The 16,933-nt window shown below is 42.9% G+C and overlaps 1 protein-coding gene across 4 annotated transcripts in view; it reads right to left on the bottom strand.

Annotated features, from left to right (window-relative positions):
• The window catches only part of sntg1 (syntrophin, gamma 1), a 66,625-nt gene that overhangs the window by 41,644 nt on the left and 8,048 nt on the right, over positions 1-16,933 (bottom strand). For 3 of the 4 annotated variants that reach the window (XM_080778079.1, XM_080778078.1, XM_080778076.1), the window contains exons 2-3: positions 2,336-2,728; positions 1,081-1,136 (exon numbers count right to left, since the gene is read on the bottom strand). In XM_080778079.1, coding sequence (XP_080634205.1) covers positions 1,081-1,107 — 27 coding nt within the window. In that variant the 5' untranslated portion in view covers positions 1,108-1,136; positions 2,336-2,728. The remainder of the gene's footprint in view (positions 1-1,080; positions 1,137-2,335; positions 2,729-16,933) is intronic. The other variant, XM_080778077.1, reaches the window with a different exon arrangement.

Here is a 16,933-nt window from a genome sequence, read left to right on the forward strand (position 1 = left end):
TGTGCGTATGTGATCTGTGAGTGACCTCTGTGCATGCATGCGTGCGTGCGTGCGCGAGACAGCGAAAGAGTCATTAGCGCAGCAAAATCAGGGCAGCAATGTCGTAACGTGTACATTGCTGGGTCAGACAATTTCTCAAGCGGCTGAGCATTGTTTGACCCCGCTCCAGAGCATGTACTGTATGCAATTAGCCTTATCTCTGATCCCATTTTATGGTTTATCATGTCCTCCTTTCATAACCCATAATGTTATCTACATAATCATCTACGATCAGATACAATAATGTACATGACAATTTAAACTACAGACAGCTTCCAGGCTGTTTCTCTTCTCTTTAATAGCCAGATGCCAGTCAGATACTGGGGCTTAATGAATGATGCTAAATGCTGACTAAAGGGTAACGCACCTAGCATTTTGACAACGCATCGGGGGAAAAACTAAAACTAAACACGGAGGCAATGCCACGAGTGACGCTGTTACTTAGAGCATATATTAATAGAGACGGCATTTCTCCTCCCATCCACTGAGCATTAAGTTGCTCAAAAGCGCATGAGGCGATTTCTACTCCTTCCGGGTAGGAACAGAGTGCATTCTGGGATGGATTTGACCCAAACACATGAATGCGCTGTGCCGTTGACTATCATTGCACGCGTTCACGTATATGAAACAGCGTTCACGTGTCATCATGAACGTGCGCAGTGATAGTCAACGGACCAGCTCTGCAGCCCAGCGCTGCAATACCAAATTCGGCCACTATATGTCCATTTGGCCTCAGGGTTTCCTCCGGGCGCCGTCTCTATTCATATATACTCTAATTAGTTTCACTTACAATGCATTCGTAAATGAGGACCGTCCAGAATCATACGTGGGCAACTGGCGGCCCGGAGGCCACATGCGGCCCGTGGGTCAATATCAGAATACTGGGTGAAACTGGGTGAAAAAAACACATTCATTTACGAAAAAAAAGATAAAATACAGAAATACGAGGTTTCTGCCAGACAGTATATAATGCAACGTGGCCCTCTGGAGTGACTTTGTAAATATAGTGACCCTCTCCATCGTCAAGGTTGCAGATCTTACCTCTTCATTTGAAGTCTTGAAATCCATGTGCCACCTGTGCAGTGAGGGAAGCTGTCCTAGAAGAAAAGACGATGAGGCTTAGGCTGAGTTATTATAGAACTGGCTTCACATGGCATTGCGCACTGAAAATAGCAGATCTACAAGCTCACAGCGCGTTGCATCCGGCCATGTTTTGAGCTTGTAGGTCTGCTATATAGGCTTTAAAAATGTTCAGGTGCAAACAATTTGCCGTGATGCGGTTCTGATTCGTCGCAGCGAAATGGATTAAAACAAGAATTTGTCATTGTTAGCAGTTTGTCTATTTTCATTGTGTTGGTCTTATGCACACAGAAGCTTGGAAAATCTGATTTCTATTTCAATTCTGTTCAAGAAAACAAAATCCCATTGTGCCATTCTGCAGCAAAAGTAGAGACCTTAACCCATTTAGACCTGAGAAAAGATTCTACAAATGTGTTCTAAATCCTGCAGTTTTCTGAAAAACCCATGTTTCTATGTCAGTCAAACATTTTCATGTGAAGAACCCCCCCCCCAAAAAAGAAAATTCTGATGAATGATTAATTAGCAGAGAATGAGAAGCAGCTGAACATCCTAATAAAAAGGGTTTCAATAATAGAACCCACTGCTTCCCAGAGATTAACTTTGTTGAACCTGTTCCATGTCAGGCATGAGCATCAAAACCCTTAACCCATTCTGGGCGGGAACCCCGCCCAGAATGGGTTCTGAATGGGTTCTGTACAGTATGTACAGTATTCAAAGATTACAAAAAATTGATGCTGCTATATAAATATTTGAAGTTTTTCAGAAGACTTAGGTTAGGCTTTAGAAGGCGTTTTTAGAATCGGCCTTAGGCCTAAATGGGAGAGACACAAAGCTAGTAGTCATGGTAATGGAACAGTAGTCATAACTGAGAGGCATGCTCGATAGTAAACATCTGAACCCCCACCACCCCACACACACACACACACACACACACACACACACACACACACACACACACACACACACACACACACACAGTTGCAATAATGATTATGCGCAAGCAGTCTAACATACACTACTTTACATAAGCCAATTCCACTCCGTTGCAATCAGTCATGATTGCCACGTGAGTTTTTCTTTTTCTTTTTCATGGGACATGGATTATATATAGCTTATGCTTGAATTACAGAACCAAAAATACCCCAAAAATACATCATACTTGGGGGGGGGGGACATGCAGGGAACAAGAGTGGAACAACATAATACTTAAGCCTACCTCAGAAGAAAGGCCCCCAGCTCTGTTTATGGGGAGGTCTAGCCATCGAGTACAGAGAGTTGCTCCCTAATCCAGCCCGTAGTAGCAGAGCAGCTTCCCAGACCATGTTCTGTCAGACCGAAGGGGAAAGCATTGAGATCAAACTCTCCTGGCTGGCAGTTTGCTGTTGTTGCAGAGGGTTCGACTCGGCCGCGGCGCAGGAGGGAGGGGCCGAGGGCAGACCCAGCTGTCCTGTTAGCAAAGGGTTTATCTCCGACAGTCGCTGATGGACGTTTGTTCTCTTACAGCAGGAGAACCCGCGGCGTGACCCAAGTGTTGTTCTACCCCCTAAACCGTAGGTTAAAGGTGGAAATCCATTTTACCAAGAGAAGAGAAGCTGAGATCCAGCATGAGCTGAAATAAAACACACACAAACAGCACACACAGAGAGACACGTAAACACACACGCAAGCACACGCACACAAGGTTTTGTTACTCGCGATAAAAGGCATAAAAGACAGAAACGGAATGCTTTCAGAGCAAAACGCAGCACTGCATGTAATGAAGTCAAGAATGTTGATTAAGAACTCCTGACTGTGACTCAAAGGGGCTTATCATACTAGCCCAAACAGATCATATAATTGTGATGTCGACACGCAGAAAGTAATATTGTGATGTTGAATGACAAGTGATTCAAAGTCTTGTTTTCGTCGGCAAGAACTAGGAAATAAATACACGGACGCATCAGTCAGAATCAAAATGCGAAGCTAGGAACTTCAGATCTCAGTCTATGATACCGCGGCTCCTCTCAAATACCACACCTCGTACAACCTCGTAGCTCCAGCCTTTTGAATACCAATACTAGGCAATTTGCTTATATTTTTTCTGTGTCCTTACATTTTGTATGCCAGGCACAAATTATTCTCCATGCCGGTGATTTGTTATCTTCCAACGGAACACCTTTGAGAAATACAGCTCTTTAGCCCATTCTGACCGGGCACCCATTTTGGTGTTAGCATCATGTTATGCTTTACCTATTGAAAAATAGCAGATCTACAAGCTCATATCGCGCCACCGAGTGGCGCGATACGAGCTTGTAGGTCTGCTATTTTTGAAAAATTCGAAGAACGACTGACATTTTTAGAATCTGATCTCAGGTCAGAATGGGTTAATCAGACCAGTGTGTGTCCCGTGGAAACCTCGTATGAATCTGATCTCAGGTCAGAATGGGTTAGTATGCTTTGTGGGCTCCCTGCAACCTTTTTGTCGAGCTGAAGAATGCATGTGTCGCTCTACTGTGATCATTGTTGTGGTGGGAGATTACAATTTATCTGCATTTGAAACAAAATTCCATGCATAAATGTTTGCGCATTCTGCGCACGCAGTAACACTAAACTCAATGAAATATGCAAATCTGTTTGTCTATGATGGAACTTCATTTACAATAGAGTAGACATATAGAGGACAAGAAGGAACCAAGGAAAAGAAAATAGGGAAAATAATTCACTACTGTACATATAATGGGAGAAAAGGCCTCTGTATACTTAATGGTCGGTCATGGACCATGTGGTCTGGCATTAAGCCCACTGACTATGATTAACAGTAAACTTAACATTACAGCAGACCATTTGCCAAAGTATAACATGGTTTGTTCGATTTTTGAGGAAACCAATAGATTTCTTTCCTTTTAGTACAGTAGTAAAGGGTTATTTGCATCGTGCCCAGGTTGTAGGGATTATATGATACAAATATTTTACGCACGCACGCACTCACAATACAGGACGTATTGATTTCCTCATCCATCCATCTATCCACCCATCTTCAACTGCTTATCCGTAGTCGGGCTGTGGGGGCAACATCTCCACCAGAGAGCTCCAGACTTCCCTCTCCAGAGCAACATTAGTAACTTCCTCCTGGGGGGATCCCGAGGTGTTCCAAGGCCAGCGAGTCGATGTGTTTCCTCCAACTGCGCCTTGGTCTGCCCCGGGGTCTCCTCCCAGTGGGACATGCCTCGAGGACCTCCCTAGGGAGATGCCCGAGAGGCCTCCTAACCAGATGCCCGAACCACCGAAGCTGGCTCCTTTCCAAGCGAAGAAGTAGCGACTCTACTCCGAGTCTCTCTCACGTGACTGAACTTCTCACCCTATCTCTAAGGGAGATGCCAGCCACCCATCGAAGACCCCGCTTGTATTCGTGACCTTATTCTTTCGGTCATGAACCACACTTCATGACCATAGGTGAGAGTAGGAACACTTCATGACCATAGGTGAGAGAGTAGGAAAGAAGATTGCTCGGTAGACAGAGAGCTTTGCCTTCTGGCTCAGCTCTCTTTTCATCACAACAGTGTGGTACAGCGACTGCAATACCGCCCCTGCCGCTCCGATTGATCTCCTTCTCCGTCCTCCCCTCACTCGTGAACAAGACAGATAGACAGTTAGATACTTAAACTCCTTCATGTCTCATTCCCTACCCGGACTGCAGCACCATAAGTCCATGTCCTCGTTGACTGACAAAAGACTAATCGGAACATAAACAGAAATAACTGTGTAGCTGTGTGGGGCCTCTGTCTGCAGCATGCTCTGCAGTCACTACGTTAGCTTTAAATGCCTGCGGTCTCCGAGGCTACGTTAGCTTTAGCTGCTACGGTGATTGATTGATTTGATTGAAAATGTTATTAAGCAGTTCGCAGAATTGGTATAGTTCAAGGAAAGTACAGGTCAATACAAAATCTGCTAAGAGGATGAAACCGCAATCGTTTACATATAGGGTCCTCCATTTTTCAATGAATCAAAACATTTAAAGACATTACAAATTCTACGCAAAAAAAGAAATCATCAAATACACCGTATTTGATGATGGCTTTTACTGTTTTACAGGGGCCAGTTTCGAATTGCAGCTGCCTGTAAGTGCTCTTTGAGAGTGGTTTTGAAGGAGGCTAGGGATTCACATTCCTTAACGGCTGTTGGTAGGGCATTCCACATTTTAGTGGGATAGGAGCTACATTGATTTAACCCCTTGTTTGAGACGGATCTGGGTTGAACGTGGTTTGTGGAACTATACGGTGCAGTGTTAATTCTTTTCAGAATATTTTTGATTTAGACCTTTATTTTATATTTTTTATAGAGGGACAGACAGTAGGCTAACAGGAAATGGGGAGAGAGATGGGGGAGTGACATGCTGCAGTAAAGGCCGTCTGCCAGACTGGATTGCCAGCCAATGTGTCTGGACCACTGAGCCACGGCCCGGGCCTTAGAGCCAGACACATTTTCCGGAAGTGCATTATTTGTCAATGGGACCTGGCAACTATTGGCGATAGAGGCGATAGCAGGCGAACAGGCGATGGTCGAAGAGTGGGGGGAGGAACGCCGACCAAAAAGGTTAAAATAATTCATCTTTTGGGCGACGTCGCCCAGCGAGAGTGGGCGATAGCCAATGAAATTCAAGTGACGCTTGCCTTTGGTCTCTAAGGTCTCCCGCTGTTAAAACGTACTGTAAGTCTTAGTCTTTTGAATAAACTAAACTAGCGTTCCGTTCACCTCCACCACCTCCACGATCAGCTCTAAGCTCAGCTGCTAGGACAAGATCCAGCCAAGATCTACAAGTTCATAGCGTGGCACCGAGTGCCGCGCTATAAACTTGTAGGTTTAATCGTGATCAGTGTTGGGCATCGTTACTTTCTAAAGTAACGTCGTTAGGTTACTGGATTACTGCCCATGAAAAGAATCCCTTACCGTTACAGATTACCTTCTGAGAAAAGTAACAAGTTAGATTATTTTCCGTTATTTTCCGTTACCAGACAATGAAACCCAATTTTTTTATGCTTGCGCAATTTGGTTACATTGTATTAGCCCTACTGCCTAATGCGCCGCATTATCATGGCCCGGTTAAAAACGAGAATGATACACACCATGAACTGACCATAGACAATATCCCCTTTACAGCTCTCTTTATTAACGAATATAAGTCGGCACAATCGCCAGCCTATACACGTAGGACTGGACAGAAAGAGCTATAGTGCAGAGAGTACAGACAATACCATACTAGGCTGTTGCGCTGCGCTCTGATGCCCTCTCCACGCCGCGCACCATGGCCCATGAACAACAATAACAACTCCACGTGGACCCACGACGACCCACGTATGAATTAGATAGTTTATAAGAAATGGCACGGCGGCCATCCTTGCAGGCAGTGACAGTAACATAATGAGAATCCTGTAGGCTGTGTACCCTGTTCATTTTGGGGGGCATCATCAACAACAGCCTGTTGATGATGAATGATACTATGAAACTTAACAATTAATTTACTAGTACTCACCTAATGACGCCGCCACGGAGGATATACCATGTTTAACGTAATTCCAAAGTGTTTAGTCTACATTGTTTAAGTCATAGACGCATGCGGTTTTTATGAACTTTGGCTAAAAGCATGTTGTTTTTATTATTCCACCACCCGGCACCACTACCACTGTCATGGTAGCTGGGGCTACAACCGAAACAACTTCCTCTTCCTCTTCAAAATAAAATCTGCTTGTAACAATACTTTTATTTCTTAAGTGAACTACAGGATGTAGTAGACGCAGGATGTATAGTACATGGTACAAACATGACCAATGACAAAAAACTCCCATATCTGCTGGGCGAAGTACAACAATGTGCAAACACAGCAGCAAGATTTGTGAGTTGCTGTGATAGGAGAAGGATATCAAATGGAACACAACCACCCTAAAGACTAATCATTGTGTATATTCCTGCACTATACCTGCATCGAGTTATCTTGGTACACAGAAGTTGATCTATTGAAGATTCTGACCTTCAAAGTACATAATTTTTGTTTTGATTGTATTGCTGTACTGTGGTTTTGTTCTTTCTGCTTTGGCAATGTAAACGTATGTTTTCTCATGCCAATAAAGCCCTTTGAATTGAATTGAATTGGTATAAGTGGGCTTGGAAGGATAAATCACACAGAAGGCAGGAGAAATAAACTCCGCAGACATTCGGGGCTTTATTATTTTTAAATCTTGCCAACAGAATGAACAGGGACACATTATAGTAACGGGATTACTTTGTTGCAAATGTAACTAAGGAACTAACTACTAAATTGCAAAACTAACAAGTTACTTTATTCCGTTACCAATAAAAGTAGTCCCTTACATAACGCAGTTATTAATAGCGCCATTACACCCAACACAGATCGTGAAAATATGCAGTTGGGGGTTAGCGGCCAATTTCAGAAAACCTTTGGGGTCCTTGACATGAAATATTGAGAACCACTGATATAGAAACATGAGGTTTTTCAGGAAAAAAATACATTTTAAAAGGACATTTTTGTAATTTCGACGTCAGGCCTAAATGGGTTAAGCTAGCATAATGACTACTAGTATTAACATTTTATTGTCTTTTTATTATTAGTAATTAAAGCGGTCTGAAAAAAATAATATATCTTATTACCTGTGGGCCATTAAGTGAAGGTGGCCCCCCGGGGCCGCCATGCGTTGCCCATGTACTAGTAGGCCTACAGCTGGAACATAGACACAGCAGACCACAGCTCTCCTTTGATGGATGAAGCACTATAATCTTGACAGTATTTTGGGGCTTATTTAAAAATGTACTATGTCTACATCGATCAATGGAGTGAAAGAAGAAAAAAAGAAAGGAAAAAAAAGAATGAAAGAAAAACACTTTTGGTGACTCAGGGATGATTACTTCATCCCAGCAGTGTGCCTTGAAATACTGGCGAGGGCGAGCAGTCCTCTGAATACAGCGCATTATTCTATCTAGACCGAACCTTTTGTGTCACTTAAGTTGAGTCAGCTACTCTTAGCCACTCCATTGGACATATATAGCACCGCGTCTGCTAGTGCTACCAATTCGACAAGCAGTGTTTTTCAAATAACGCTCTTGTGTCTTTGACACAATGGTAAAAGGAGTGAAAGTGAGTAGCAGGCTTTTAGATTGCCTGGCTGATATGTGAGATTGTGACATCTCCATCTCTTTTAGACCTGAGGACAGCTGTGGCCCGCATAGTGGATGATAAATGACCATTTTTGCCTGGCGGCAGTGTGTTGCAGCAGCAAATAGTTTGCAAAATGAGATGGGTTATCTGTGTTTTACTGTGATGGTAATGTAGTGTTTGAATGGAATCATTAACCCATTTTGGTGTTTTAAAGCATTAAGTTATACTTTAGCTATTGAAAAATAGCAGATCTACAAGTTCATAGTGCAGCACCGATTGCCGCGCTATGAACTATTTTTGAAAAATCATGAAAATGTGCCTATAACAATCTTTGAATATATATTATTACAGAGTGAACATTTTAACTCAAATCTTTGATTCTGGGGAGGTCCCCTGGAAAAACATATTTTCAGATGGGGGGGGGGGGGGGCGGAGGCAGAAAACTGTCAGCTGTATTCAAAAAGGTTCTATAATCAAGTCTATCCTGATGAAAGTATAAAGAAGTCTGAAAACGGTGTTGCTATCATTTCTGTCATCCGAATTTTCGAGATTTCAACAGACCGTAGTTGAGACTGCACTAGAGTCACAAACAGTCATTTGGCAAAGCTGGAACTATGCAGTGGTCTACATTATATATGACATATTGTAGGTTTTTTTTTTGTATCAAGATAGTGACCATTCTTCCCCTATTCTCCTCCTTGTGGAGTGCCCCAGGTTAAATTTGAGATCCAATCCTTTTGTCCTTTTATATGATTCCCCTTTATACTTTATACATAAAGCATAAAATCTCCTGAAACTGGGAATCCACACATTCCTCCCTGTGAAACTCGTTATACTGTCATGGTGAAGTGTTTGGCGAATTCACGCGTTAATCGGAGGGGACACACGTGCTCGTCTACGCCCTACAATTAATTTAATCAGATTAAACCACTCAACACATTGTTCTGTCTGTCATTGCACTCTTCTCCTCGCACAGTGTATTTTGACAGGTCTGCATTATATTTTCTTTTCACCTGGCAAAATTGTGTGACAGCCTCGTCAGCAGAGCACTTGGGTCTTCTTGTTGGGTTGGTTCAGTTTCACGACGCAGCTCTTTGTGCACTGTACATTTACCAAGAACTTACTTAAATGAGTGTTGCATTCATTGATCATTCTACCCGGAGTCAAGAGTGACATCCTATGTGCTGTGTGTGGTCCCGTTAAAGCAACTGTCAAAATTGTATAACCCTTCTATTACGTCTCAGTCAATACTTTGAGACGGCCAGTGCTGCTCTCTCTGACTGTACGCCAAATGCATTCATGGGTGATACAGCACAGAAGTGAATTAGTGATAGACACATTTATGGACCGAGCTCCTGACCTTCCTGATTGTGATGTATGGCTTTTGGCAAAGTAGTGCCTTCGGCAATCAGGTGGTGGGACGCACAGCCTATAAGTCCAGGAGGATCATTCCATTTGATAATCATAGGAAGGATGTCGAGGAACGGTATACATAAAGCCGTGTGTTGCGTGGTGACACGCAGGGGGGTAAAATATCGTTTAGAGGTCAACGGCTACCCGAGCACAATTGCTTTTTTCCCTTACCAGTGCATTCCTTAATTGGGACCAGGGGGGGGCAGTCAGACAGATATTTCGTGAAGCCACTAAGGAAATCGGGACTTCCTGAAAGTTCATAAATGGCCTGTTGTGGCGCTGGCATTGGGCCCAACTTCACCTAGACTGTATTAACTTAATAAACATGGTCATGAATACTTTCTGCTTCCAGTCACTAGTTTAAAGTCTCATTTCTCATGTCATGTTATTCTTTTTGGAAAATTATGGTCCCATTTATTAAAAACATGTGTATGTTCTGAGGGGCGTGGCTACCGTTACAGTCTATGAACGGGAGCCAGCCCCCGTTCAGTCAAAATAAAAACCAACGAATAGTAAGGGGGAAGTCCCACCTCGTTGTCTGGGCCAGCCAATGGCCAGCTGGGCCAAAACGGAGCCAGCCAATGGCCAGCTGGGCCAAAACGGATCTAGAAATATGGCGACTTACAGTGCAAGGAATTACAGGCTTCATTTTACGTCCATGTTAGACCCGGGGAACGCTTTGTCCATATTTTTTACAGTCTATGATTGGGACCAATTAGCCGCGTGTCATTAACATATGATATATTCATGTAAACTTTGAGCCTTATAGGCAAATGGATTGGATAAGCGAAGCATGTCGTCTTACATCGTCTCAATTAGGCTCTATGAAACAGGCGTGGTCATTAAACTGTTATAAATCACAATATTAATTCACTCTGCAGATTTTCATAAAGTGGCACATAGCACAAGGTGCAATGGCATGTACAAATTCAATACTGTCACTTTGGAAATGCGTCCAATCGGAAATTAAAGGGGCATAATGTGGGAAGACCTTGGCGCTTGAAAAGGGTATTGTTGTGTGCAGAGAATACGTTACAATGTTAAAAGCTTCAGCAATATTGACAGACTGGATCAAAGTGATGCTGCAGTAAACACTCAGAGGACACTAAATGTGGTCGAGATACAGTAGAGGACAGGGGTGGGCAACTCTGACGATGGAGAGGGACACCAATATATTTCCACACTCACTCCAGAGGGCCACGTTGCATCTAAAAAGCCGATCTACAAGCTCAAAACGCGTTGCACTGCGACGCATTTCGAACTTGTAGATCAGTTATTTTTTTTGCAATATTTGAATTGAAATCCTGAATTATTTTGTGCCGTTTTTGAATTGGAATCTTGAAAAGTTTTGATTTAATGATCAAAATCGGTATTCGGTATAAATCGCTATCGGCTAACACAGAAACGGTGTTATCGGGATCGATATCGGGAACGAAAAAAGTATATCGGCACATCCCTAGTATACCGTATACTGAATGTCTTTTCAGATCCAGCAGTACAAGAGCTACCAAGTACACTCAGATCAATCACTTCCCTCAACGTATTTAAGGAATCAATTTTCATACACCTTCTAACGCCGTGCTCATGCTTTTAAATTAACGTACTCTTCTTGGCAGTTGTCCTTGTTTTCCATAAATATAACATACCGACTGATCTGCATGTACCTTCATATGTGTTCCCTGCTGGCTCGATGCTGCTGTTCATTATTATCACATTATGGCATGCTGGTATTGCTTGTTTGTTTTTGTTTCGTTTTTTGCCTAATAACGTGGTCTCATTGTGCAAAGGGTATATATTTTTCCCCATATGAACTCTGCTATTTAGGGTTGAAACAGTGGGGTGGGAGCTATCTTTGGGAGAGCTTTTGTTCTGTTTTGTTTTGTTTGTCCTGTCTGTATGTATGGTTGTACTGTTGTATTGTTTTGTGAACTGTATTGTACAATGTATCTGTGTTGAGGACCCCCTCTAAAATGAGATGCGACATCTCAAGAGGCTTATCCTTTCAATAAAGGTAGGCTATATATAAGAGGAACCCGTTTGTCTTTATACTGGAAAGTGCCAACAGCACCTGGGCATGGACATTGATTCGAGGGGCATGCTTCACAACAGTTCAAAATGCAGGCCTACCATCCAGGGACGTGCAGAGAGTGTTAGAGGGGCAGGGGCTGAAATCCCCGTTAGAGGGCACTTTGGGACAAAAATAGCTAAAATAAAAAGCTCACAAGCTTGTAGATCTGCTATTTTAGCTAGTGGAGATGCGGTGTAACGACATGGATTTCTAAATCAATTTGTTCAACGCAAAATACTGTGTTCAAGTTCAGGAGACTTCGGTAAAAAAAAAAGCAATTCCGGCATGGCATGGAAAGGAGTGGCATTTTGCCACTGTCTCTGGTCTGGAGAGGGCATGTTGTTTTACAGACAGGATCAAGCCCCCTTTGATGTCTATGTGTGTGTGTTCACGTCCCTGGTAACAGTAAGTGTTTTCTCAAGCGAAACAAGAATGAATGAATGAATGACCTTTATTTATATAGCACCCTTCTCAGCACGAGTGCACAGGGTGCTTTACAATAGTACAAAATTAAAACTATAAAAACAGCAGCAGCCATTTTCACAGGGTCAACAGTGAAAAACAACATAGCAACAAAAATAAAAACACAAACAGTAGAAAAACAGTGATTATATGTGACCAAATGCCTGTCTAAACATGAGTGTTTTTAATTGTTTTTTAAAAGAGGCCTCAGAAAGGACAGTTCTTAGGTCCAGGGGGAGGGCGTTCCACAGCCTAGGGGCTGTCACCTCAAAAGCTCGGTCACCCTTTGTTTTTAATCTGGTCCTGGGGACCACGAGGAGGTGCTGATCGGCTGAACGGAGTGAGCGTGTGGTTGTGTAAGGTTGAATCAGTTCAGTGATGTAGGCAGGGGCTTGGCCGTGGAGTGCTTTGTGGGTGAAAGTGAGGATTTTGAAATGTATTCTGTATTGTACCGGGAGCCAATGCAGTGAGGCTAGAATGGGTGTAATGTGACATGACTTTTTTGACCTGGTGAGTAATCTGGCGGCTGCGTTGTGAACCAGTTGCAGTTTGTCAATGGATGTTTTGTTGAGGCAGGTGAAAAGTGAATTGCAGTAGTCTAACCTGGAAGATATAAAAGCATGTACGGACAGTTCTAGCTCAGAGTGGGAGATGATGGACCGGAGTTTTGCAATATTTCTGAGGTGAAAGAAACAGGTGCGAGTGAGTGATTTGACGTGGTTGTCTAGGTGCATGGATTGGTCAAATACCACACCCAAATTCCTTAAGTGTGGGCGGATGTTTCCCTTGAGTGACCCCATAAAGGACGCCACTTTAGTGACGGTCTTGTCCGAAGCAACAATCAGCACCTCCGTTTTGGTTGCATTCAGTTGCAGGAGGCTGCTCCCCAGCCAGTTGTCAATGGCGAGCAGACACTCCTGGAGGGTGGTTAAAATGTCCAGTTTGTCCGGTTTGAACGAGCAGTGGAGCTGAATATCGTCCGCATAACAGTGATATTTAATGCCAGAGAATTTGTTTATGAGGGGGCCTAGAGGTAGCATGTAAATGGCAAAAAGAAGTGGACCTAATACAGACCCCTGTGGAACACCACACGAGAGGGGTGCAGGGTCCGATCTAAAAGGACCCACGGCAACTGAGAAACATCTATCTCTTAAGTACGAGGCGAACCAATCAAGGGCGCTCCCGGAGATGCCCACCCACTCGCTGAGCCTCTCCAACAGAATGCTGTGGCAGACCGTGTCGAATGCCGCACTCAGGTCCAGTAGGACCAGCACCGAGCACTCACCAGAGTCGCTGGACATCATAATGTCATTTGACACTCTGAGCAGTGCGGATTCCGTGGAATGTTGTTTACGGAAACCAGATTGATATTTATCAGAAATGTTGTGTTGTGACATGTGGGAGGTAAGCTGTTCGGCAACAACCTTCTCCAGTAGTTTAGATGTGAACGGCAGCTTAGAGATGGGCCTATAGTTGTTGTGGATGGTGGGGTCCAGGTTTGGTTTTTTTGAGGAGGGGCTGTACGACGAAGACAGTGACGGTCAAGTATACAGTTAATTTGCTGTGCCATATCACACACAGAAATAAGAACTGGGTTAACCCATTTTGATCTGGGAACGATTCTGTCTTCTAAATCCTGACAGTTTTCTGAAATGTTTTCTATGCCAGTCGTTCTCAAACATTTTCATGTCAAGCACCCCCCAAAGATATATGTATTTGGTTCTCTCTGAAGGAATAAATATTCAAAGAGTTGCGCCACATTTTCACGATAAAAAAAATAAATAGCAGACCTACAAAGCGGTAGGTCTGCTATTTTTTCAACAGCTAAAGCATAACATAATGCCAAAAGGGGTTCCCGCCCAAAATGGGTTAATTATTGCCAGGAGTTATTTGCAATTCAGGAAATGGAATAATTGAAATGCACAGAGGCAAGGCATGCAGTAAAATAGTTTACAGTGGGACAAGGACCATTTTAAATCAAGGTAGAGCAAACAGTAATAGGCGGTACTGTACTTGGCTGTTGTGGAAGGGGTGCTTAACAAAATAGGCACAGTGTCCACATTCATCAAACATGACCTAAAATTGTCCAGCCTTACTGTAGATGCTGTAAAGCATTGGTTCCCAACCTTTTCATGCTAGTACCACCTAAGAACATATTTGGCTCTCCATGACATGTTATTATTTAAAGAAATACAGGAGCGTGTATACCTGCCCTTTTTGTTCCATTCCTAAGCCAATAATGCTGCTGCAGCCTCTGACAAAACTCAAGTCTATAATCACTAATCAGCACAGCTGATGATATTTCTAATGTGATTCATCCATTTTCAAATCTTCTGTTAACGGCTAGGTGTGCTAGACCGTCATGCCCATTTCGGCACGACTGGATAGCCTATTTCATCCAATTGCTCGGTCAGAAGAACTACCTGTAGTACTATAAATATTTTATTCCACTTGTGTCCTTTTTCTCCTTTCCGTGTGTGTGTGTGTGTGTGTGTGTGTGTGTGTGTGTGTGTGTGTGTGTGTGTGTATACCACCAGAGGGGCGGAATCAAGTACAACTAGTGGTACAAGTACCAGTGAAAACTCTGCTGTTAAGCATCCAGGGAATCATTAGCCCTTAGACAGGAATCCAGAGGAGGAGCTGAATGCTAATGTTGTACTCAGTGACTCTTTTTCCTTTTATGGCTGTTAGTTATTCATAATGGTAACCCAGCCAATAAGAAGACAACCATCTGTTGTTTACAGTCATATATTTCAATCACTAGTGTTCTTTGATTATAGTCAGTGAGCAATCACCTAGGATGGATGTGAGGGCTCCACTGCTGTGGTCTGTGTCGCCGCCGTGAACATCAACATCTGATGGGCTGCTGTATGAGGTGCATCTAATATAAATGAATGTTGTCTCTTCTACACTTCCCCCCCCCGCCATGAGAGTTAACCCATTTAGACCTGAGAACGATTCCACCAATGTCTTCTGAATCCTGACAGTTTTCAGAAAAACCCATGTTTCTATATCAGTCGTTCTCAAACATTTTCATGTCAAGGACCCCCAAAAATATATGTAATTGGCCGCCAGACCCCCATCTGAAAATATGTTGTTCCAGGGACCCTCCCCAGAAGCAAGGATTTGAGTTAAACACATTCGCTCTGAAATAATATATATTCAAAGATTCGCGCCATATTTTAGCGATTTTTCAAAAATAGCAGACCTACAAGCTCATAGTGCGGCACTCGGCGCTTGTAGATCTGCTATTTTTTAATAGCTAAAGTATAACATAATGCTTAAAACACCAAAAGGGTGTTCCCACCCCGAAATGGGTATTAAGACTGAATTTGCTTGATTAGTCATCAGTCTCTATAGTACATATGCCAGACAAACTAACAAATGTGGTTTTACATGAAAGTGACGCTGTGGGCAATGACTGATTGTACGTTGCTGCACTCTTAAGTGAAACGTCTACGGGTATTTTGCCATAAAATAGTGATGAACATTTGGGTTTAATATCTCCTCTATGAATTCAAGAGTGCATCTGGAACAGTTTGTACAGATGAATGAATCACACGGTGCTGTACATCCACAGAGTGCACACAAGCACATCAGGTGTGATCTATAGTAGCTTCTCTATAACCCCCAGGGGTCCTTGAGTGTGTGTTCCAGCAGGGGATCCTGCAGGATAAATGATTGATGGGAACCAAATGGACCCTTGTAAGGGTCTGTGACACCCAAGAATGGTATAGGAAGTACCAAATGGTATAGGAAGTACCAAAAGGTTCCAATTTGGTTCCATCTGTGCACTCTCACTAGAGATTGATCTTATCAAATGGGAATCCCACGGCCAAATCCATATCAAACTGGGGGTCCTCGAAATGAAAAAAAAAAGGTTGAGAATCACTGCTCTACACTACAGTCTGCATTGCTTGGTTCTGGGGGCTAAATTGTGAGAAATGTGCCTATGGTAGGGCATTAAGCAACTAGTCGACTACCGTAGTTTACTAGTCGACTAGTAAATCCACTAGTCGACCTTGTTGGTACTAGTTGACTAGTTGATAAGAAAAAAAAGTAATTTTTTCTTTTTTTCCCGATTTTGTAGGCCTCAAGATCAGGTAGATTATAGTTATATAGTCACCAATCTACACATTTTTTAAATGTACAAATATTTATTTCCAAAATATATATATATATTTTTTACATAATAGGTAGTTAAACAACTAGTCGACTAGTTGACTAGTAAACTAGGCAACTAGTCAACTAGTAAAAATGACTAGAAGTGATTCAAGTGAATGCCCTAGCCTATGCAGGTCATCCTCACAGTGCTCAACAACATCCTCTCCAGAGTGACTAGAAACTAGAAATAACTAGAAATACAGCATCGCAGTCGTATATATTCCTCCGCCAGACCAGCTGCTGTTTTCACGATGGAACGTGTTGTGTGTGTGAGCTCACACATTGACCTTGACTTTTGACTACCAACTTCAAATCAGTTCATCATCAGGTCCAAGTGGACATTTACGGCAAATGTCATGAATTTCCCTCAAGGCTTTCCTGAGATATCAGGTTCACAGACGGATGGACGGACGGCGTACAATCGGAAAACATTCTGCCTCCGGCCGCGGCTCACGGAGGCAGAATCAATGTGTGCAGGGAGATCAATTATAGTGTTCTAGTTCAGTTTAAATATATATATATATATATAGATATATGTGTGTGTTAGGGATGCTCCGATC

The sequence above is a fragment of the Protomyctophum bolini genome (genome assembly GCF_963924005.1).
Source record: "Protomyctophum bolini genome assembly, chromosome: 12".
NCBI lineage: Eukaryota > Metazoa > Chordata > Actinopteri > Myctophiformes > Myctophidae > Protomyctophum > Protomyctophum bolini.